The 21,871-nt window shown below is 54.8% G+C and overlaps 2 protein-coding genes across 2 annotated transcripts in view; both read right to left on the bottom strand.

Moving 5' to 3' along the window:
* Positions 1-668: 668 nt before the first annotated feature.
* Positions 669-7,356, bottom strand: PAM16 (presequence translocase associated motor 16). The gene is made up of 5 exons (XM_006913871.3): positions 7,198-7,356; positions 2,741-2,825; positions 1,733-1,869; positions 1,274-1,339; positions 669-830 (listed from the first exon to the last, which is right to left on the bottom strand). The coding sequence occupies exons 1-5, from the start codon at positions 7,339-7,341 to the stop codon at positions 744-746; spliced, it is 519 nt and encodes a 172-aa protein (XP_006913933.2). The 5' UTR covers positions 7,342-7,356; the 3' UTR covers positions 669-743.
* Positions 7,357-8,833: 1,477 nt separating this feature from the next.
* The window catches only part of LOC102884242 (coronin-7), a 56,681-nt gene continuing 43,643 nt past the window's right edge, over positions 8,834-21,871 (bottom strand). The window contains exons 10-28 of the mRNA XM_006913870.2: positions 16,791-16,845; positions 16,192-16,249; positions 15,939-16,084; positions 15,768-15,860; positions 15,475-15,606; positions 14,885-15,011; positions 14,331-14,506; positions 13,731-13,839; positions 13,536-13,622; positions 13,314-13,456; positions 13,136-13,240; positions 12,973-13,058; positions 12,016-12,157; positions 11,821-11,910; positions 11,118-11,234; positions 10,732-10,867; positions 10,211-10,302; positions 9,597-9,683; positions 8,834-9,479 (exon numbers count right to left, since the gene is read on the bottom strand). Of these exons, the coding sequence (XP_006913932.1) occupies positions 9,474-9,479; positions 9,597-9,683; positions 10,211-10,302; positions 10,732-10,867; positions 11,118-11,234; positions 11,821-11,910; positions 12,016-12,157; positions 12,973-13,058; positions 13,136-13,240; positions 13,314-13,456; positions 13,536-13,622; positions 13,731-13,839; positions 14,331-14,506; positions 14,885-15,011; positions 15,475-15,606; positions 15,768-15,860; positions 15,939-16,084; positions 16,192-16,249; positions 16,791-16,845 (1,987 nt within the window). The 3' untranslated portion in view covers positions 8,834-9,473. The remainder of the gene's footprint in view (positions 9,480-9,596; positions 9,684-10,210; positions 10,303-10,731; positions 10,868-11,117; positions 11,235-11,820; positions 11,911-12,015; positions 12,158-12,972; positions 13,059-13,135; positions 13,241-13,313; positions 13,457-13,535; positions 13,623-13,730; positions 13,840-14,330; positions 14,507-14,884; positions 15,012-15,474; positions 15,607-15,767; positions 15,861-15,938; positions 16,085-16,191; positions 16,250-16,790; positions 16,846-21,871) is intronic.

The raw sequence follows: 21,871 nt of genomic DNA, 5'->3' as shown, positions 1-21,871 counted from the left end.
TGACCACCCTGTGCCTGGTTCTGGAGTCACCCACCCCAGATGGTAGCACCCAGGGGCTCTATTCTGGGGTTTCCTCTTGACCATGTGGGTGCCACACCTCTTGATCTCCTGCTGGGAGCTGGAAGGGAAGGGTGGGAGGAGGTGGGTGCTGGGAGAACATGATTGCTAGGAGCTGAGAGGCAAAATCCTGGGTAAAGCCTGGAGGCTTTGTCCTTGTCCTGCCAGTTCCTGCTGTGACTTCAGTGAGTGGCTTAGCTCCTGGGGAAACCCAGCTCCCCAACTTTGGTGCAATGAGAAGCTTCTCTTCTCTGGCCGCACATGGAGTATTTCACCCAAATTACTGAGATGCTGGTCAAACTCAGCTCCAGAGAGGAGGCCTATGACATAGCTCAGGGGCCTGGGGCTCCATCCACTGGTGGGCAGGGCAGGGCAGGGGCAGACTGAAGACTGTGATGCTATAGGAGGGGTCTGTCTCACACTGTGACAGCAGGAGTGGCTGTGTCCAGTACCTGACAATTCAGCTGGCTCTCCATGGGCGGGCAGGGCTGGGTGGGCTGGCTGATCTCTCACTAACCGCACCCACCCCAGCTCCTGCCCTGCCCCCCATGCTTAGCCCATGGCTGGCAGGAAGCACAGCCTGCCTTCTGGAATCAAAGTGTACAATTGAGAAATGCGGAAAAGACATTTATTACCAAGCTATAAATTAGATGTGACGATAGGGTGGGGTGGGAGGAGCCCAGTAGTCACGTTTGAGGCCTCTGCTCTTTCTCTCTGTCCTCCTGGGCCTGGATTCTGAGCTCCTCCTCAAGGCGCTCCTTCGCTCGGACCACCTGGAAAGGGAGTTACCAACAGCTAGGCAGGGCGTGTGCAGACGGGCTCTTCCCTTCCCATGCCCAGTTCTAGCTTTGAGTCCCTGGAGAACAGTGGGCAGGTCTAGTACCCAGGGTGGAAGGGGTAGCCTGGGGGCCTCCTCCCCCGGCAGACAGCCCAGGGCACACTTGGACTGACATCTGGGAGCTGAGAGCTATTTTTAGCAATCTACCAGTGAGTGGTCCTGTTCCCTCAAAGCCATGGCTGCAGGGAGGGCTCCTGTCCAGGGTGACACAGGGCCCATGCTGACACAGCCTGACTGTTGAGGCAGCCAGAGGAACTGGTAATTTGGGGAGGCCTCCTGAGGTTGGGGCACCAGGGAAAGGCCTGCACACCTTTCTACCTGCCAAGTTCTGAACTGCCCAGAAAGTGGCTTGTCCCTGCATCATCAAAGACCACTCACCTTTGACTGCAGGTAGAAGGAGCCACCCACGGATTTATCATTCACCTTGAATAGGTGTTCGTAGTTCTGCAGAGGAGGGGAGACGATGAGAGGTATGCAGTCTCTGGGTTACAGAGGCAGGGGAAGCTAGAGGATGACAAAGAAGGAAAGCGAAAGGGCTCGACCCCTGTGGCCTGCATGCCTAAAAAGTGACGCTAAGGGGTAGAAAGATGGACAGGTGCCCACAGAGGGAGGGGCTCAGCGGCTACCATCAATCGTTCTATGCCCCTGCCACTGCCTGCCTTGGGCCTAAAAACTAGCAAGGGGTAGTGGCTCCCCCAAGTTGGAGTCCCAGCTGGCTATGGTCAGAGCCTCTACCCTTGCCCCCTCCTGCCAGGCCTTCACTCTTCCCCATGCTGCCAGCCTGTCTCCTGCCCCACTTCTGGTCTGCCTACCTCAGAGTCAACCCGGTGGCCTCACCTTCTGGATCTCCTCGGGGCTCAGCTTGGAGATGTTGAGAATTTGCTGTGCCTCCTGCAGGCTGAGGCCAGAGAGATTGGAGGCAGCTGCAGACTGGTGTCCAGCACGTCCCCGGGCGTCAGCTGCTGCCCGGCTGGCTGTGTGGACATGCAAATTAGTGCTCACCCCTCAGCAGCCGAGAGCTCCCCTAGGCCTTCCATGTGGGTGGCTCAACCTGCCAGGTGGCATGGGAGAAGAGAAACATAGGGACAAAGGTGGCCAGAGAGCATCTCTTTTCCAGATGTGGTTTCTTTAGGGGGTTAGGGAATGAGGGGTAGTGAAGTGAGGACAGATTTACCCCACTGGAGAGCAGGGTCTGGTCACCAAACCTGTAGCGCCATCCTCAGCCTAGACCACAAGATGACCCTGCCCCTCTTCTCTCTCCCACTCCCCGCATCCAGGCTCATAGCAAGTTGGGGGAGCTTCAGGCTACTAAGGGGAGCAGAGTGAAGCTGTGGGCAGGGCGAGGCAGCAACAGCTCTGTCAAGACCTGGCTGTCCACTGGTTACTTAGACCACCAAAGCAGGCTGCCTCGGATGACCTCTTCTCTTTCAATGACTCTAGATTCAGAAGCCAGTACACTTTTCCTTAAAGGGTCAGAAAGTAAATATTTTAGGTTCTGCAGGCCAATTAGTCTGTGTTGTAATTACTGGACTCTGACTTGAAAGCAGCCAGAGAGTGTGGCTATGTTCCAAAAAAATTTTATCTACAAAAACAGATGGCCAGGTGGGCCAGTCTGCCAACTCCAGCCTGGACGCTCATGTCAACCAGGACTCCCTTTTATGCCCCAAAGTCCAACACTGCCCCTCCCACCATGGGAAGTGCTCTAGGCCACCCAAACTGCCAGAACCTCAGCCCACAGAGAGTCCTTGCATTCACAACTAGCCCTGCTTGACTGGCCCATAGTACAGGGAAAATCTGACCTGGGCAGGAACTCCCCGCCCATGGGGAGATAAGGGTCAAGCTTACCTGCAAACTCCTGCCGCAAGGCCCGAGCAAAGGCCCTGCCCACCACCTGTGCCCCCATCACAATGATCTGGGCCAGGTACTTGGCCTGTGGGCAAAGTAGGCACCTGGTTAGCAGGCTGCATTCTCAGGGCCCCCCGAGATGGGACCCTGGAAATGGCTGCTGAGTGGTAAAGCCTCTAGAGAGTTGAGGTAATAAAGCACAATGTAGCAGCCACTGGCCATCTCCTCCAAAGTACTCTGAAAAAAAGCTGCTTTGTGTGGCTCCAGGTGTTCATGGAATAGCAGGTCAGTGGGTAAACCTGAGTCTCCAGAGGCAGACAGGACTCTCCCTTGGCCTCTGGAATAACACCATGGCTCGAGAGCCAGAACCAGGGGCTGGTTCCAGCCTTACCACTAACTCAGGGTGCCACTCCAGGCAAACCAGGGCACTTCCTGTGCTTCTGAAATCAGCTGGTCCAACCTTCATTCTACTGGTAGGGAAATTCAGAGCTGTTCTAATTCTCCCAACAATATTCAGGTGTGCTCCATTCAAAACAACAAAAGAGCAAAACACTGTCCACCTTTCAGGAGCGAAAGCCCGCAAGGTGGGCATTTAGACAAATAAGGCAAGGACCAGGCGGTGAATGAGAGCAGGACTAGTCACCTGTTCCTCTACTTACTCGCTCACTCACTCACTCACTCACTCACTGAGAGGCAATACCACTTGGACTACAAAGACACACGGCCCTGGCCTCTGCCCTTGGAGCTTCGGCACCCCCAGCCTGGCAGGGAGATCCTCCAAGGCAGTGCCACGCAGTGGTTTCCCATCCCAAGACTGCGTGGTGCAGTGCACCAGAGAGGCATGTGGGGAGCCTCATTACGCGTGACAACGGAGGGAAACCCAGGAATGAGGAGATGCTGGGAGATGATGGTATTTCCACTAGGCTGGGTTTTGAAGGGTGGGTAGAATTGTGATGGGAATATTGGGGTTTCCTAGGCAGAGGGGCAAGGGAGAGCCAAAACTGGCAGAAAGTATGAGATGTCCTAAGAACCTAGGGGACTTGTAAAGTAGTTAGAGACCAGGAAGACAGCCAAGATGGGCAAATGTGCAGATCTTACTGTGAACAGATAGCCAGCACATGTGAAAATGACCCTGTGTGTGTGAAATGATACAAATGTGGGTATACAGGGAGGGGCAGGGCTGCAGCTGTAAAGACAAATAATGGACACACTGCTGATTAGGAAGCTTCACCTGACCCCCCACTCCAACCTAAAGTCACTGTCAAGTGGGAGAGGAGGCTCCAAGATGGACTGTTGGTCGTGTCTGAGAGTCTGACAGGGTTCCCTCAGCCTGGCACACACCTTCAGACTTCAGACCCCACCTTCCTCTGCTGCCAAATACCTGAGTGTAACCCCGTACTCACCGGTTGACTACTCTGCTCAGGGTGGTGACTTGCTATATAATAAATGTTAAGAACAAGGCTGTAACTGGGCAGCTCCCCCAACCATCCCCAGTAAGCTTCAAACCAAATTGGCATGGTGGCCCTATGGTTGCAGCTGCCAGAGCTCCATGGCTGCAGGGAAGGTTGGACTAGCCGGCAAAGTTTCAGAGGCCGCCCAAGGGAGCTGCCTGGTCAGATAATTGAGGTTACCAAGGTTCCACCATTAGCCATCTCCCAGGGGAGGCGGTATGGTGGTTACACAGGCGAACTTTGGGATCAGCTGTATGCAAATCCTAGCTGTGTGCCCTGGACAAGTTCTCAACCTCCCTGAGCCTCAGTGTCCTCACCGACAATGGTGCTGCCATAGAGATTAAATGAGGTAATGTTTGTAAAGTGCCTGGTGTCAAAAAGGCCTGATAACACAGTAGGTATTCAATAAATGTTGGTTTTCATTTATTACTATTCTTTGTTTCACAAAACTTGACAACTGCTAGGCACTAGAGAGTAACAGAGCTTCTCCCAATACAGTTACTCATTTGATAGATTCTCTGATTTCTCAGGGGAGAAGTCTGCAAAAAGCTGGGCTACATTCCCAGGGAGTTCAGAACCAATGTGAAAAAGGAGCGAGAATACTGCTTCAGAATTGGGCTGACATAACCTGGAATTCCAGCTTTGCTTCTTGTTAGCTGTGTGATCCTGGAAAAATTACTCAACCTCTTTGAACCTCAGTTTTCTTATCTGCAAAATAAGAATAACAGCCTCCTCCCGGAGGGCTGTAAAGCCTCAGGAGGCAATCCACATAAGACTAAGTGGAACAGACACTGGCAGGTCCAGAGCAGCTCAACAGCTGCCTCTGCTTCTAGACCAGATCCTAATTGGTGTTGCATGGTCTAGAGCAGGGATCTAGGGCAGACTAGTACTGGTCTTTGGCCTGTTAGGAATAAGGCTGCACAATAGGAGGTGAGTGGCGGCGGGTGGGCGAGAGAGCAAAGCTTCATCTATATTTGCACCTGCTCCCCAGCCACAGGACTCCAAGCCTGGGACCCACTGTGGACGGTACACATGCTCTCTCATCTGGGAGCATCATGGCCTAACGCAGCACCAAAGTCTTGTAGCTGGGGTAAAGGACCACAGGTAGCATGGAAGAAAGGGTCAGGGAGCACTCAGGAATGTGGTTAATGCCACGTCAAGTGCATCAAGAAGGGAGCTTGGCTTTCAGACAAACCGATGTGCAATGCTTCCTTTAAGGCACAGTTCCAGGTGCTTGGTTTGGTGGACAGAGACAGCCACTGAGACTCACCTCCTTAAGGACACAATAAGATAGGAAGGGGACTGTGTTCACACAGGGCCCCTGCAAACAGCTGGCATCACAATTAGGCAGGAGGGAGGTCAGGACCACAACTGTCGCATTTGCCATGCTATGCGTGGGCTGGTCTGTGGCTGGTGCAGCAGGTGCCTGATACATATTTGAATAAATGTGACACTTAACCAAGGCACCATCAGCTCTGCTTTGGCCAAACTGAAGTCTTATAATCTCTAAACCTCCAAACACGGTTTCCAAATGCCTCCCGCTCCCTCTGCTGAAAGAGGACTCTAGCCATCCTGACACAATGCACACAATTCTTCATCACCACTGCCTTCAAATTCAGTCCACTCTCCAGCTCTGTATGACTACAAATGACATTGCTGGTTTCTTCTCCCCTCAGCTTTCTTCATCATCTCCTCATAGATCAATTCTCTTATTTTTTTACCCAAAGTCTCTACAGCTCTGAATTCACACAACATACAAGCCACTCTTCTAAAGTGCACAATTCAGTGCAACCAACACCACTAGTTCTAGAACATTTCATCATCCCCCCCGCCAAATCTCCATACCCATTAACCTTGAATATCCTCTCTCCTATTCTGATATTCTTGTCAACACCCAACATCCTTCAAGGCTTAGCTCATGTCATCCCCATCCCCCAAGTGAAACCCTCCCATGTTCCTCCCATTTCTACCTTCCCATAGCGCTTTTTCTTAATATATCATCATATTGTCTTAATTTATGAACTGGTCTTCCTTCTCCTTTATGATACAAACTCCCCCAGAGCCATATTTTACTCAGCCCTTGAGACTAGCTCAGAGTTACACATAGAAATGTGTGTGAAGGTCCCAGTTCAGAGAGGGGTCATCATAGGACCTCAACAAATGGCAGTGATTGTTACAAGAATAATGTGGTGGGAAATGTGGAGTCTCAGAACACAGAAGCTGGGCTCAAAACCCGTCTCTGACACTTGTGAGATGAGTTACTGGAGGAGTCAAACTCTCAGCTTCAGTTTCCTTATCTGTAAAATGGGGACAGTGAGAGCATAGACTTCATAAGAATAAAATGAGAATCTACATAAAGCCTCGGCTCAGGGACTCATGTTACTCTATCACTGTCCGTCAAGTGACTCCCTAAACCCTACGTCGATCACTTGGGGAACTTATATATACGGAACCGCTGGGGACAGAGCTAAGGACCATGCATTTTTAAAGAGTACCCAGGTGACGTGACGTAACCAGTGTGGTCCAGATTTGCGGACCGGCTCTACGTGCCAAAGGTAACGCAAAAACGGTTTTTGGTGTCTCGGGGCCTGATTCAAGACCCAGTCAGTTCTGCTACCTCCTCAGGAAAGTCTCGGAGTTCGTTTCTCCAGCTTTCAGATGAGGACTATAACAGGGCGACACCATCAAGTAGCTCCGGGACAGAGCAGGGGCTCGCGGACCGGGCTAGACTCCACTTGAGGCTGCTCGCACAGGGGCTGACGAAGACGACGACCGCATCTGCTGGGTATTTTCCAGTCGGTCAGGCCTGCCCTGCCTTCCAGCCGGTCGGCTCTTCCCGGCCCCGAGGCCGCCAGCGCCCGCCTAGGTCCCCCGGGTGCGACGCCCCGGACCTCGCTTCCTGCCGGGCACCCAGGGTACACGCGGCGCCCAGAGCCCGGTCGGAACTCGCCGCTCCAGCCCCGAAACGGCCTCCCAATCCCCGATAGCCCCTGACTTAGGCCTCACCATAACTGCCGCTCTGCCTCGGCGGGAAGGGCTGGAGTAATCCGGGTTCCGGGCCCCGCAGCCCGGCTCAAGGGCGGCCGGCGAGTCAAAGGCCAACAGTAGCTGCGGAAAGCGCGTGCGCAATGCTGCACCAGGCATGCGCATAGCCTCGACCCGAAGGGGCGGGGCGTCTGTGGCGACGCACACAGCGTGGGCGGAGCTAGGGGCGGGTTCTGCCGCGGGCACTGGATCAGAAGGCAACGCGTGGTGGGGAGCGGTTGATGGCCAGTTCCAGAACCGTCTCTGGTCCCTGCGCTTAACCTGGTGCGCTAGCAGCACCAGAGTACTTCGGGCAGGTATGGAGCAGTTTCGTCCCTTGAGTTTGCCAGAATATGTGGCACTGAAAGAAATGCAGTAAACATACAACACCTCACAAATATAATGAGTAAAAGGCAAAATTCTCACAAATATTTAAGAAAACAGAAAACTTCAAAATAGGCTTCATTTCAGGTTCTTTCAGCTTGGGAAGGAGGGATCAGTCCCTCTGCTCAAATGTCACCTTCTCAATGAGGGCCACCCTGACCCCTACCAACGCTGCAACTTGCCTTCCATTCTTAATGTTTTTTAAATAATGGCTTTATTAAGATATAATTCACATACTATACATTTTGCCATTTAAAAGTGTACATACAGTTAAGGGCTTTTTAGTATATTAATGGAGTTGTACAACCATCACTAGTTCCGGAGCATTTTCATCATCCCCCGCAAAAAAACTCTCTACCCATTAGCAGTCACCGCCCATTTCCTGCTCCCCTTGGTGATTACTTATCTATGTTCTGTCTCTATGGATTTGTCTCTTTTGGAAGTTTTGTGTAAATGGAATCATACTATATGTGGCCTTTTGTGTCTGGCTTAAAACTTCATTAACTCCCTCTATTTTTTCTCCCTAAAGCTCTTATTACCTTCTACTATATTAGCATTCATGTTTATTGTTTAGCATTTTTGTTTATTGTTTTTACTCTGTTCCCTACTAGAATGTAGATTCCTGGTGGATTCCTTTTCTCTCTCTTCTTTACTCTTGGAGGTCCGCACCTGGAAGAGTGGCTGGCACGTGGAAGGCATTAACCAAATGTTTATTGAATGAATGAAAGTCAGGCTGCCTTGTGCTACGTTCTGGACTTTTGCCCTTTTCTTTCCTCCAACTCTCCAAATTCTCCCTTTCCTCAGCGCTCAGGCCGTCCTTCCTTATGTCTGAAACATTCTCATGTCTCTCTCTGTGGCTTTCAGGTCTTAGCTCTCGGCTTAAATGTCACCTTCTCAGACCTTGAACACCCTGCTTCCCCCTGCATTCCAGTCACTCCCTTCCACATAATTTATCTTTTTTATAGCTCTCTCCACACTCTGTATTCGCTTACTTGCACAAGGGCTGGGCTGCCCTGCATAATAAAACTATAATAAGGACCTGGAGAGGCCTTGTCTCTCTGGTTCATTATAGTATCTACCATCCAGAGCACTGCTGGATACCTGTGTGTTGGATGAATGAATGAATTCCCAGGTGCATACAGCTGAGAAGGCCTCAGAAACAAAGTGGGGCCTGGGACCGAGCAGAACCCAGGGCCAAACCACTCTCATCTATACTCCTGTCCCCCTCCCCTCCCAGCCACTCTAGAGACCACAGCAGCACAAGAGGTAGCCAGTTTAGAAAAGTTTAATTGCTGAAAATATTCCAGGCATGTGCAGGCCAGTCCCCTGCAAGGCTCACACCCCGCTAATCGGACCATCAGCTTGTGATGCCACCTTCTCCTGGCTTCAGGCCTGTGGAGCAGGGTGACTGGTCCCAGACTCCTGAGGCTGGTCCTGCTACAAATGGCCTGGGAGAGGGCCAGCCCCCAAGGCCTTTGAGTCAGCAGACAAGATGAGGTTGTATGTAATGCAAAGGCAGCCCAGGTTGGGACCAGCCCAGGTCAGCTTAGGGAGCCCAGGGCCTGCCCAGGAACATGCTAATGATCTCCCACCCTCATCCCACCCCCATGCCCCTGGCTCCACATGCTAGCAGACAGCTGAGGAGAAGCAGGTGGTCCCAGAGAAAGTAGAAGTGCAGAAAATCCACAAGTGTCATGGAAGTGCCCTTAGGCATGGAAATGCCCGAGGCCCAAAGGGAGCCAGGGCTTCTGGGATGAGGTGTGCCAGGGCCAAGTGCTTTCCAGTTTGAGGGTAAGATATGAGATGTGCAGGGGCACCAGGTGGTTCTGGGAGGTGGCAGCAGCAGGTGAGGCCAGAGGTGGCTAGTGGGTGGGCTAGTCCTAGGGAGATAAACCAAAAAGAGGGAGAGATTTGAAAGGAGGTAAAGAAGGGAGGTGGCACATGCTGCAGGGGTGAGTCAGGGAGGGATGGGATGCTAGGCCCACTCATCCACTCACCCACTCGTCCTCGTCCACACCCTCGAAGGAGTCCTGGGGGAGTGGGTCTTCCCGGTTCCCCAGCTTTGCCACCATGGCATTCAGCAGCTGGGAGAGTAGTCAGGAAGAGAGATGGGAAGGGACTAGGACCTTTGACCCCCAAGAACATCAAACCCCAGTTTGAATCCTGTCAAGGTTCTGAAAGAGCCATTTTCATTAGAATCCTGACAAAGTTAATCGTTTTCATTGGAAAAGGCATGCCTACACAGATGGGGAAGCCTGGGACAGACTGGAGTCACAGGGCCGCTATCTCCACATATTGCCTCAGATTCTAAGGTGTGCACCAGGGTCTCAAATGCACTTGGATGCAAAACCTCCAGCTCTGGTTGGGTTGGGCCAGGCCGGGGTGGGGCCTCTCTCTGCCTTTCCCTGGCTTCCTGAGCCCCATGCCCTGTGCCCTGTGGGTGGCAACAGTCAGCTTCGGGGCTCTGGAAGATCTCCCCATCAAGCTCTCCAACTGAGAGGGGTGTGACACTGGCTCCTGCCCCAATCTGGGTCATGCTAGAGAACTGAAAGACAACAACAACTGAGGGGACCCTATGCCCATCCTAAAGCCACTCCTCTCCCACACCTACCTCTTCCTTCTTTTGCTGGTCTGACTTCTCTTCCAGGTAGAGCGCTGAGGATGGGGCCCGCCGGGCAGGGGCTTCACGGGGGGCCTGGCTCACTGGGATAGGGCAGGGACAACATCAGGTATCAGAGTCCCCTCCTTGAGGGCTCCTTGCCCAACCCTTTGGAACCAGCCACCTAGGGAATTCTATGGCAGAGACCCCAGAGGTGGCATTAATAGCTAGTCAACCTTCTGTTCACAAGGCCTGCCCTGGATACCAGGCTGCTTTCATGTGTGAGCATGTGAGTGCATGACTGCATACATGTGTGTGTTGGGGCTGGGACTTGTGATGGAAACAGAGGCCTGGGTTCTGCACTCCAGTGGCTCAGAGATTGAGCCTGGAGACACAGCCACCCCTTTCCTTGGGAGTGCCGGAGGTTTCTATATGCCAGCAGGGATGAGAATCTGACTTGGGCCTTCTGCCCCTTTCTCCAACCCCTACCTGCTTCCTGCTTCCTACCTACCCCTACCAGTCCATCGTCCTACCTGGGGTCATGCCAGGGGGCTGCAGGCTGAGAAGCCGGAGCTGCCCATTAGCGCCACCCAGCCAGGCCTTGGCACTGAGCGCTGGCTCCCAGCTCACAACTGTGTCTGGAAACACATCATCCTGGAAGAATTCTTTCTGCAGGAAGGGAGAATGGGCTACCCTGAGGCACTCACCAGAGAGGCCCAGGGCACACTGGCATCTGTTGAGAGGGAGGCATGGCAAAACCCAGTCCCCAGTCTAGAGTTATCATGAATTTCAGAATCTCAGCAGAGTAAGGGGACAGGTGTTCCACAGAGCAAGGAAATGGATGGCTTTGGGACAGGTTCAGTGAGGTTTCAAAGCCCCTGACGGGTTGGATGTTGGTGTGCTGGGCTTCCAACCTCACCCTGACTCGGGGCAGCCGGAAGGCGACAGGCTCCAGAGAGGTCTGGCGAAGCCGTAGGCATCGGGCAAACTCCACTTCAAGCACATCACACTCCGTCTTGGGCAAGAGGATGAAGCCCTGAGGGAGAAAGGAAGTCATGCTAGGGCTGGAGCCCAGAGAGCATAGCTGGGCACCTGGGCCCCCACAGTACCAGCACCCGTTACTTAGGTACATCAGGACTAAGGCCCATCCCTAGACAGCAGTGTGCTGGCACACCTGGCTCTCTGGAGGAAAAACGCCCTGATGTGTAGTATTTGCTTGTGGTGTGAAAACTGCCACTATGGCTGATTTCACTGACTTGTTGCATGCATATGTGGGAAGGGACGTGCAGTAGCATGCCATCATGTGGTATTTCCATCCAACAGATCTTCAGTGGCATGAATGATAGTAAAATCAGGGGAAATAATTAGGAAATAATAAATTGAGTATTTATTGCTTTGCTTTTTAGTATAATTTATTTACACATTCATATAACTTAACCTTACATAATTTAACTTTTAATAATGATTTAGTTTTACAATCAGTTCTGAGGAGCTGCTGGGCACACCCTGCCCAGTGACCGATTGACCCCATGGGCCCCTGTACTTCCCCACTTGGCCACGAGAGGGCAGAGGAACCCTGTGGTCCCAACTTGAGAAGGAGGACCAAAAGTACGAGGGCTTACCTTGTGGGGGTCCGGCGATGTGAAGCTGTTGCACTCCAGGAAGAAAGGGGCCTCAGGGAGCAGCTCATACAGGAACACACGGGTGTCACCCTGGCGGGGGTGGGTGGATGGCAAGAGTGAGATGGCCAGCTAAAGTTTCCTTCCTCCAACCTCCTCTCACCTGCCTGCCACCCCCACCTGCACAGCCCAGCCTACCTTGCCCGTCAGTAGCACCAGGCCGGTGTCTGGGTCGTAGCTGGGCAGCAGGGTAGAAGGAGCCACGTCCAGCCCCAGCACTGCCAAGGGGCCACTGGCCAGGGTGTTGGCCAAGTACAGAAGTAGTTGGCGTTCACTTCGGCTACAAGAGGGAGCAGGAGGCAGAAATAGGTCATAGAGCTAGAAGGGTCTGGGGTAGGGCAAGGACTCTAGCAAGGTGCCTGATTTTGTTGGACTGGAGACCTGAGGGCCTCAGGGCTGGAGGAGAGGTGTCCACCCATCCTTTTTTCTGGTCCAGCCCTGAGAACCACTGGCCTGGTGTAATGCAACAGCATCCTAACCTGCTGCCCTGCCTCAAACCTTCCTACCAGGCTACTGCCACCCTCTGCTGCCCTCTGCCCATACTCAGAGCAGTCTTGGACCCCAGTACCTGTCACATGGCTGCTGTGGCCCACTAAGTCTGGACTTTTCTCCTGATGGTGTACTTCTGGCCCTCTGCTCTAGCCAGGCTGGTCAGCTTCATGGACTTTCCACACAAACGTGACACCCTCTGGTTACTAACCCCTTTGTGACGCAGTTCAGATGACATCTCCATTAGAAGGCCCACTCTGATCCCTCCTTCAAAGTGCCAAATGTTCAATCCCTGGATCTTACCAGTAGGCTTGCTTCTGTGTTTTGTGCACTTCACCTGGTCCCTACTGGGCATGGGCTCCTTGCAGCAGGCCTAGTTCTTATCCCTCTGGGCCCTCGGTTGACTTATTCTCCCTCCTGACCTCCCTCCCTCCCACCCATCTGCCCATCTGCTTGCCCATCCATCCATCCATTCCCCCATCTATCTATTCATCCAGTAAGTGAGGGATGGAGACAGCTTCTGCATGCCTGTGTATGTGTCTGGGGAGAGGGACACAGGTGGCTCCTAAAGTCTGGGGATGGAGATGGTGGTTGCTGAGTCCTCACCTGTCAAAGCCAGAAACCAGCAGACAGTAACCATCACACACCCAGACAATGCGGGCCCCACGGGCTCCTTCGGGCCCTGGGCCTTCCTGTTGGGATATAGCACATGAGGCCTGCCCAGACCCCCCACTGGGTCTGAGGGCTAGCCCTAGCCCATCTTGCTCACCTGAAGGGGCTCAGGGCTACTCCTGGGCTCATAGACCCTCAAGTGTCCATCCTTGCAGACAGTGGCCAACTGCTGCCCATTGGGACTCCAGGCCAGGCCAAAAATCTGGGGGCAGGTGGGGAAGTGAGGGGTAGCCTCTTGCCCTATGGCTGGGCACCTGCCCCCACTACTGTCCTACCTGGTCTCGGTGGCCCTGCAGCCTCAGCCGCTCAACTCCAGCCTGAAGGTCCCAGATCCGAATGGTAAGGTCGTAGGAAGAAGAGGCTAGCAGATCAGCTGCCAGCGGGTGAAAGCGCAGAGAGTAGATCTTCTCGGTGTGGCCTGGGGGCAAGGCATGGAGTGATGCTAAGCCCTTCAGGAGCCACTGTCCACCCCTGGTCCCCACCAGGGTCCACCTGACCTGTGAGAATAGCCTCGGGTGTGGTAAGCACCTCTTCCAGGCCCTCTGGAGGCACCCGCCACAGTCGGATCCTGGCGTCCTCACAGCCTACAGAGGGTGCAGGCTCATCACCGCTGGGCCAAGACTCCCAGGCTCCTCCTGCTCCCATTCAGAACCACGGGACCTGCCCTCAGGCCCAGCACCAGGCCTTCTTACCCACAGCAAGGCGGTGAGGGTCAAAGGGGTCCCAGGCAAGGTCGGTCACGGCTGTCCCATTCTGCAGTGTTGGCAGCACTGTGTCAGGCAGGCGGCCAGGCTTCTGCAGCTGTGGGAGGCGTCCCCACCCCAAAGCCCATCAGTAACAGGCAGGGTTGCAGGGTAAGCAGCCTCCTCCCTCTGCAGCTGATGCCCCACCACTGGGTGGCCCAAGCTCTCTGCCTCAGCCACCTCATGCTCTGAGCCCTAAGTGCCAACTGTGAGGCCCCAGAAAGTGAGGGGGTGGGGGCAGCGTGGAGTGGTGGAAAGAGCTCAGGCTTAGGACTCGGGCAGTTTGGGTTTGAATTCCCAGCTCTACCACTTACACAGCTGTGTGACCCAGCAGGTCACTAAACTTCTCTGTGCCTCACCGCTCTCATCTGTAAAATGGGGATAAGAGTGGCACCCCTACGTGAGGTGGCTGGGAGGATTAAAGAGCACACTGGGCAGGTGCCTGGCACATGGTTTGTGTTCAGAGAATGTGGGCTGGTGTGGGTACCCAATGCCCTTTGCATCTTGCACAGACTCGGGGGACAGCTGTAATGGGGGTGGGGACCTCACCTCAAGCACAGCCACCTGCCCACCACTGCTGAGCAGGGGCACAGCCACACGCAGCCGGTTGGCACAGAAGCCGTCACTCTCACCAGGCGTGGTGAGGCTGAGCCCCTTGAGGTTGGTGATGTGACTGTCTCGGTGTAGGACGGTGCCCTGAGCATGACGGAACTTGGAACTGGGGCCTGGTGGGCGGCAGGGACAAAAAGTCATGTGAAGATGCCTGCCCACCCTGCACTGTCCCACAGGAAGACCCCAGGCCAGCTTTGAGTCTTGGCCACCTGTTCCCCTCACTGTAGGGTCGTGCAGAGCATGTGCCCAGTCCTCCACCTCTGCTGGTCCAGCCAAGCCAATTTGCCCAGATTGGCGCCTGGGAATGAAACCTGAAGTATCTTGGTGGAAGCCCAGTGCTCCGTGGCACATTCAGGCTGCCCTCTTTCAGAAGAGACTGAGTTCATCCCACAGGACATGTAACTCCACCAGGAAGAGAGGCAGGGCCAGGGTACAGAGGAGGATGGCTGGGGTAGGGCTGGAAGGGTTAGCTCCTACTTTGAGGCACTTACCCAGCAGACTCTGCAGTGACCTCTGGCTGGGGCTGGTGCCGATGCCGCTGGTGCTGGAGAGCGAGGGCCCCAGGCTGGAGGGTGTGGAGGGTGAGATCAGCGAGCTGGGAGGGGAGGAGAAGCCCTCCTGGGGAGAAGCACCCATGGTTAGCCACAGGCCCCTGGGCAAGTTGGCCAAAGAGAGGGGACACCGGGATCATTACTCTGGACCCCTCCTCCCAGGCTATGGGACACTGGCTGTGCACGAAGCCCTGTTCTGGGATGCCGTCATAGATGCTGACAAGAGCTGTGGGCAACATGGGAGTGAGGTGAATTTTAGACCATGGGGACAGCAGGTGGCAGATGCTAGATCCCAGCATTTGTGAGAGGGCAGGCCCAGGGTGGTTAAGATCCACCAGTATTTCACGAGAAGCTAGAAATCTAGATTTTATGTGAAAGACTCACTTTCTACTAAGTTTTGTGCAATTTAGAGAACACTGAGGTTATTTATGCGTCATACATTTCTTTGGTATGCTTGAAAGTTAGAAAGCTTAAAAAGACCATCGGGGCTCCCATTGTGGCGTTGAGAATCAGGCAGCCCTGGCACTCACACTGGGGTCCTCGTCAACCACGGGTGGCTCCACAGGCTGGGCTGAGTCAGAGGAGGGCTCTGCAGGGGGCACCAGGCAAGAAGTGAAGCTGGGGTGGGGCCAATAGGCTGGGTTGAGGCTGACCCTCTGCACCTGTGGGGAGAGGCAGAAGTTGAGGAGTGAGTAGAGATGGGGGACTCAGGGCAGCTGAGTTAGTGCATAGATGGACTGTGGGGCCATAGATGAGGCTGCTGCCAGGAGAGCTTGTGGGGGCTGGTGGAGGCTGGGGGTGGCCAGCCAGGTCTTGGCTCTACCTGCTGGTTACTCCCAGCCCACCAGGCATGGGGTTCAGACGCAGGCACACAGCCTGCAGTGTCCGGGAACAGGTCCTCGTGGAATTCCACAGCCTAGTGACAGAAAGACATGAAGCTGGTGAGGTGTGAATCCCCCAGGCCCTCCCAGCCCCTCACCCAGGCTACTCTCACCTTTCGTGGTACATGAAAGCTGATGGGCACAATGGCTGTGTCACTCAGCTGAAGGACTCGGAACACCTCGCAGCCCATGACAGCCAGCGCCCTCCGGGGCACAAGGGCGGACCCCCGCAGCACACTCTCCAGGAGGCACTGGGTCACTATTGGGGACACCAGGGGAGGAGAATCAGGGTGGGTAGGGAGAAGGGAGGGGAGGGAGAGGACAGGGAGGAGGGAAGGAGATAGGAGTGGGGAGGACAGGGCTTACCTGGGCTCAGTGCTTGCTGCTGGGGGACCACCTCATAGCAGTACAGCTGACTCTCGCCCTGAAAGGAGCCCAGCCTGAGCACCCTTGCTGACCACATCCTGGTGGCCTGGGGCAGCCCCAGGTCCAGCACCAGCTCTCCTGCTCCCTTCCAAGGACCTGAGCCACAGAAGCATGGCAGACATTGATGGCACTAACATGTGCAGGGCATTGAGCTGAGCCCTCGGTACACTTTACCTCACCTGTTCATCATGAGTGTATATGGCGTGAGCATTGAGGGTATACCTGCAGTGTCTACAGAGTGCCTGCCGTGTGCTTACACTGCTCTATCCTCAGCGTGTCCAAATGAAGCTGATGTTCCTGGATGAAGACTTGGAGGCCCGGACATGCAGAGCCCCTGACAGGAGGCCATTCAGCCCGGCAGTCGTGGACCTGGGCAGCACTGTTCTAGTTCCTGCTTTCTGAGGAAAGAGCATCCTGCATTCCTCACTCTCTCAGCTGGCTGCTTAGGTCAAAGGTCAGGGCCAGGCCTGGCAAGTGAATCACCATCCCTGGGGGCCGACATGGGTGGACATGGGTGGGGACTCCAGCTTCTCACTCACCTTTCCCGCCAGGACCAGGAGCCTGGAGTCTGGGTCCAGCAGGGGCATTAGAGACCTGGGGGAGAGAAAACTGGTTGGCAGGTGGGGCCAGCCACCCATGAGTGAGGGGAAGCAAGAGGTCTGTGAACCTTACAACCCCAGATAGGAGGCCGAGCCCCACAGTGGCCGGGAGCGATGTGTCCTCCTCTAGCTGCATCTAGCCTGATCCCCCAGGACCCTCTGCCTCTTCTCCCTGTGCCAGCAACATGCCAAGTATGTCCCCACATTCCAGCCTTTCTTTCCCCAGGTCCTCTGTCTCTGCCCACTTGCTTCACTCAGGACTTATGCCGAGCCCTGGGCACAGGAGAGCCACCCCCTCTGTGCACCTCAGCCCCAATCTCCACCCCAGGCAGACTTCACATACAATCTGTCCCTGGTCCCACCTTGGCCAGCCTAGACATCAGGCCAGCATTACTGGGCAAGGTGTGGGGGTGCTGGAGCTATTCCACCCAAGCACTTGAGTGGGCGCTCCAGGTCTCCACTAAGGTTTGAGGGCCACCTCCTCAGCCACCTAGGTTCCTGGATACTTGATGACATCTTAGAGACTCAGACCCACTTGACACCTGCCTTGAGGCCCTGTGCCCAAGCCTGAGCCAGGGGCCAGAGCGGGGCCTCCTTTGCTGCGCAGCTTCTCCGCCTCCCTGTTTTCAGGCCCCCATGCCCAAGGCAAGGCCTGGGGAGGGTCAGCGGCTGGGAACATGGAGGGTAGGCTAAAGGCCTCTAGTGCCCCTGCTGCTCTTTGCCTATCTATCTCATCTTGGCCTATGGCCTGTTGCTGCCCGGAGTTTATGACACTCCTCCCCAGGCCCTATGGAGGCCCCTTCGCAGCTCCCAGCCCTGTAAGCGCTGCCTTCCAGCCCAGGATCACAGGGGGACGGGGCCCAGAAGAACTATGACAGGTGCTTTCATCTTTTTGTTTCTTGCTCCTGGTCTTGGCCTCATCCTGGGAACCCATAGGCTTGGACCCCTACCCTGACACTCATCCCCACACAGAATCCCCGTCCTCACTGTGGTTCCAGTGGTCAGAGATCACCCAGCTGTGGCAGCTGCTTCTATCCTTCACCCATGCAACGAGGGCCCAGCCCCTTCCTCCCCTGCCTGTCTACCCCTCCTGGCTAGCTCCCCAAAGCCTGCCTGCTGCCCACTTCCTCCCACCCTGCTGAGAGCCACAGAGTGGGCTGGAAAGCTGGGTGGAGTCCTAGGTGTCTCCACAGCTTCCTGGAAGGCCTTGGGCTGGTCACCTGTGAATAACACAGCCTCTAATTACCTTAGGCCCAGCAGGATGAGCTGGGCTCAGAACTGCCTTCCTTGACCTGGTCTGACCATTGCCTGCCTCGGGGGAGGAAGCAGATGGGAAGGACAAACTGGGTGTGTGGCCGGGGTGCCCCCCACACAGGCGCTGGTTCCAGAGGGGCCAGACATAGGTCCCTCTGGAGGCTCTAACAGGGCTTTCACTCATTCAGTCATTCATTCTCAATTATTCATTCCTTCAGCAATATGGTCTGTGCCTGGCCCTTGACTTCCCTGCAGTTGTGACTGGAGGTGAGTGCAGCAGATCCTATTGGATCTGACCTCAAGGAGCTCCCAACCTGGTATGAGAGGTGAACACAGTCCCACAGATAAACATTTGGAGGAAAAGTTCTCTGAGGACACACAGCAGGAGCAGAGCGGACTGACTGTGGCTGGCCACAGGGGAGGAGATATTCCCTATGACTCAAAGGTTAAGGAGGAATCAACCACGCCCAGGGAGAGAGTTCCAAGTGGAAAGAGCAGCATGTGCAAAGGGCCTGTCACAGGTGGGTGCATGGTCAGTTTGCGGAACAAGGAGGACAATAGGGCTGGTGCCCTGGGCAGTGAGGGTGAGGGCTAAGGCTCGTGATGCGGAGGGTAGAAGCAAGACAGGACAGGATCTGGTGCATCACAGGGGAGTTCTGCCTCCTTCCATCAGACAAGCAATGAAAAGCTGATGGTACATCTTAAGTGAAAAGGGACAGGATCAGATGTGTGCTGAGGAGAGATCATCATGTGGAGATGGGTGGGAGGAAACAAGAGGTGATGGGCTCAGGGCAGAGTCTGAAGGCAGCTGGGGTCGGGGAACTCTTGTAGCCCAACCACTGCCTTGGTGAGAACTGGGGTTTGTGGCTGAGGGTTCCACCACAGTATCGATGGCTCACTTGTGCTCTAAACCAACCTCCTTAAGAGGACTGACCTGGCCTCCCTGCACCCCCGCCCCATCAGCCCTAGCTGGCCGGCCCACTGACTCAGGTGCTAGGGGTGCGGGGCAGGAAGTCATAGAGGGCAGGGCTGGCTCCCCTGACAGGTCAGGCCAGTCTTCCTTGCCTCAGGCAGAGCCATCTAGGTAGCTCTGCCAGGCGGGAGCACCTGCCCACCATGACACGGGCCAGGAAATGGGGTCATGGCACCCAGCCCCAAGGGGTGGCCAACAGCTAGCACAGGTCTGACTCTAGGCTTTATAGAGTCAAGCTAGGTCTGGGTCTGGAATGCAGAACCGAGCCCCAGCCTGACAAGGGCCAGAGGTAGTAAGAGCTGGAACAGGCACCTCTCCTGCTGCCATGGCACATAGGGATGGCTAACATCTGGGCCTGCCACTGGGAAGGGCTCTGACCTAGGTCCAGGGGTCTGCCCCAGACCCAAAGTCACAGAAGGTTTAGAGCCCTGATCTGCCCCTAGCCACAAGCCCAGGTCCCAGAAGCTTCAGGATGATGATGGTACAGTTAGTCACGTGAGGGAAGTGTCAGCCCCTGATAATCCCATCAGCTCTCCCAATCTTCCTGCAATTAGCAGAGGAAGTACCAGGGTATGTCTGCTAGGAAAAACAGCTTCATGAGGCCTCTTCTGACTCCCCCTGCTAGCCCATCAATCTAGACATCCTGGCATTGCCACTGGTCCAAAGCAGTCCAGGATCTGTCTCTGTCACCCACACTAGGCAGTGGAGACCACCCCTGAACCAAACCCTGACTCACATTCCTTAGCTCTCTCTTCTCACAGAGGGTTCCAGGTAACCAGGTTCTAAGGAAGGTGGTGACTTAAAGCATTATGAGGAATGGATGGACAAACTGGGGAAGGGATCTCCTGGAAGCTGCCCTGTAACCTCTGGGCAGATGACAACATGGCCTATGAGAGTCCAGGGTGCAAGATTGGGCAGATGATGGACCATTTTGGCAGGTGGGGGTCTATCCATCATTGAGAACTAGCTATAGAGGTGAGAAACTTCAGGGCCTGTCAGGAAAACCTATTCTTTGGGGAGAGTCAGGCTGAAGGTCCTCCTCCCTCCCACAGCATCTGTAGACACTCCTGAGTGTCTTAGGGATCAAAAGGCCCAAGGGCAAAGGCATAGGGACCATCCGACCAGAGCCATATGGTACTGACTACAAACTCAAATGCTTCAGGAAACTGAGTGAGTGAAGTAGACTGGTGTGACGACTGGGAATGGTGGAGACTGGGGTGACCTGTGAGCCTGAGGTTTGGTCAGAGGGCAGAAGGCTGCCACTCAGCCCCAGCAGAGAGTTCCTGTTCAAGGCAAGCTGGTAAGTCCCATTTTAACGTGAAACCACCAGATTTTTAATGTTGGCAATGGCATCAAAGTTTTAAAAAGTCCCATACAGGCCAAATGAAACACACCCAAGGGCCAACTCTGGCCCAGAAGCAGAAGCCATGACCCATATCCACAAAGACTAAAAAAAGCAAGGGGTGTAGGTGTGGGGTACGGACCCCTGCCTATCCTGGAAAGGAGCTCTGTGGGGGAGAGGCCCTAAAGAGGCTATTTGCTGAGAGGGGAAGTCTAGGAGGTAAGTGTTGCAGCAGGACCCTGCTTAGCTCATTTAGCAACCGGACACAGAGGCCATCCTGTCTTTTAGAGGTGATCAAGTCCTCCAAAGACCACGCAACCCGATTCCACTGGTGTAGACCCTCAGGTCCCCCCAGACTCAAGCTGGCCCAAGCAAAGGCCCTGGCTACATCCTGGGCTGGAAGAGGAGGCGGGTATCCCAGAGCCCTCTGGAAGTCGGGAGCTGAGCTAGGTCCCAAAGGCTCTGAAGCATGCCTCTGACCACAAACATGGAGGGGGAGGAGGACAGAGCCTTTTCCTGGAATCCTCCAAGGCAGGGAATTTTTCTGGACTAGTCCAATCCCTGGCACCAATCCTCTGCCCCATCAAGGGCCACTGTCAGCTGCATGCAAGCCCCACCCACTGACAGTGAGGCCCAATTTCCAACCCCATCCCAGCACCACCACCACCCCCCCACCCCCGCTACATTCTGGCCTTGGAACTAGTCGCACTTGTGAGGCCTTGGGCAGATGGTCACTTCCCCTTAAAACATGGGGAAGGTGGTCAAGGGATGCTCACAGCCTTAAAAGCCATCATGTTTAAAAGGACCCTAGAACTTAGATTTTGCATTAGTTTGTATCTAAGAGACCCTTGGAATGGCTCTGTGGGGTTTGCCCAGGAGTTTCTGAAACTGAGATAAGCTACCAACAACAGCACATTGAGAGATTTCACCTAAAAAAGAAAAAAAATCCTGATTTCCAGTTTCTCTTGAAAAAATCCGAAGCTCTGGCAGGCTGGAGCAGGTCATGAGGGCTGAGTCCTTACACCAGCCCCTACTTCCCTCCTCCCCGGCCTCTCCAGGTCTCCACAGGCTCTGGAATCTGCTCCTGGAATTTATGTCACCTGTCTGGTGTGTCACAGGCATCTGGGTTTGGGGCTCCGTCTCACTCAAATTAATTTGCTTTTTATACGAAAAACAGGGACCTGCCCAGGGTCATATGGCAAAGAAGTGGCAGACCCGCCTGGAGTGCCGGGCTCGTGACTCCAGACGGGGCGGGACAAGGTTTCTCCCGCCCGCCAGGTCCGGAGGTGGTGGAGTGAGGACCAGGCTCCGCGGCCAAATGACCCCTTCATTCGAGAGGGAGGCGGGTCTCCCTCGGGCCCGTCCCGGCCCGGCCAATGGGGAGCGGGCCCCGCCTTCCGCCAGCGGCGACCCCGCCCCCTATCCTTTAAGGCGCAACCCACCTCCTGCGAG

This window comes from Pteropus alecto, unplaced genomic scaffold (genome assembly GCF_000325575.1).
Source record: "Pteropus alecto unplaced genomic scaffold, ASM32557v1 scaffold44, whole genome shotgun sequence".
NCBI lineage: Eukaryota > Metazoa > Chordata > Mammalia > Chiroptera > Pteropodidae > Pteropus > Pteropus alecto.
This window is presented reverse-complemented; position numbering and strand designations above follow the sequence as displayed.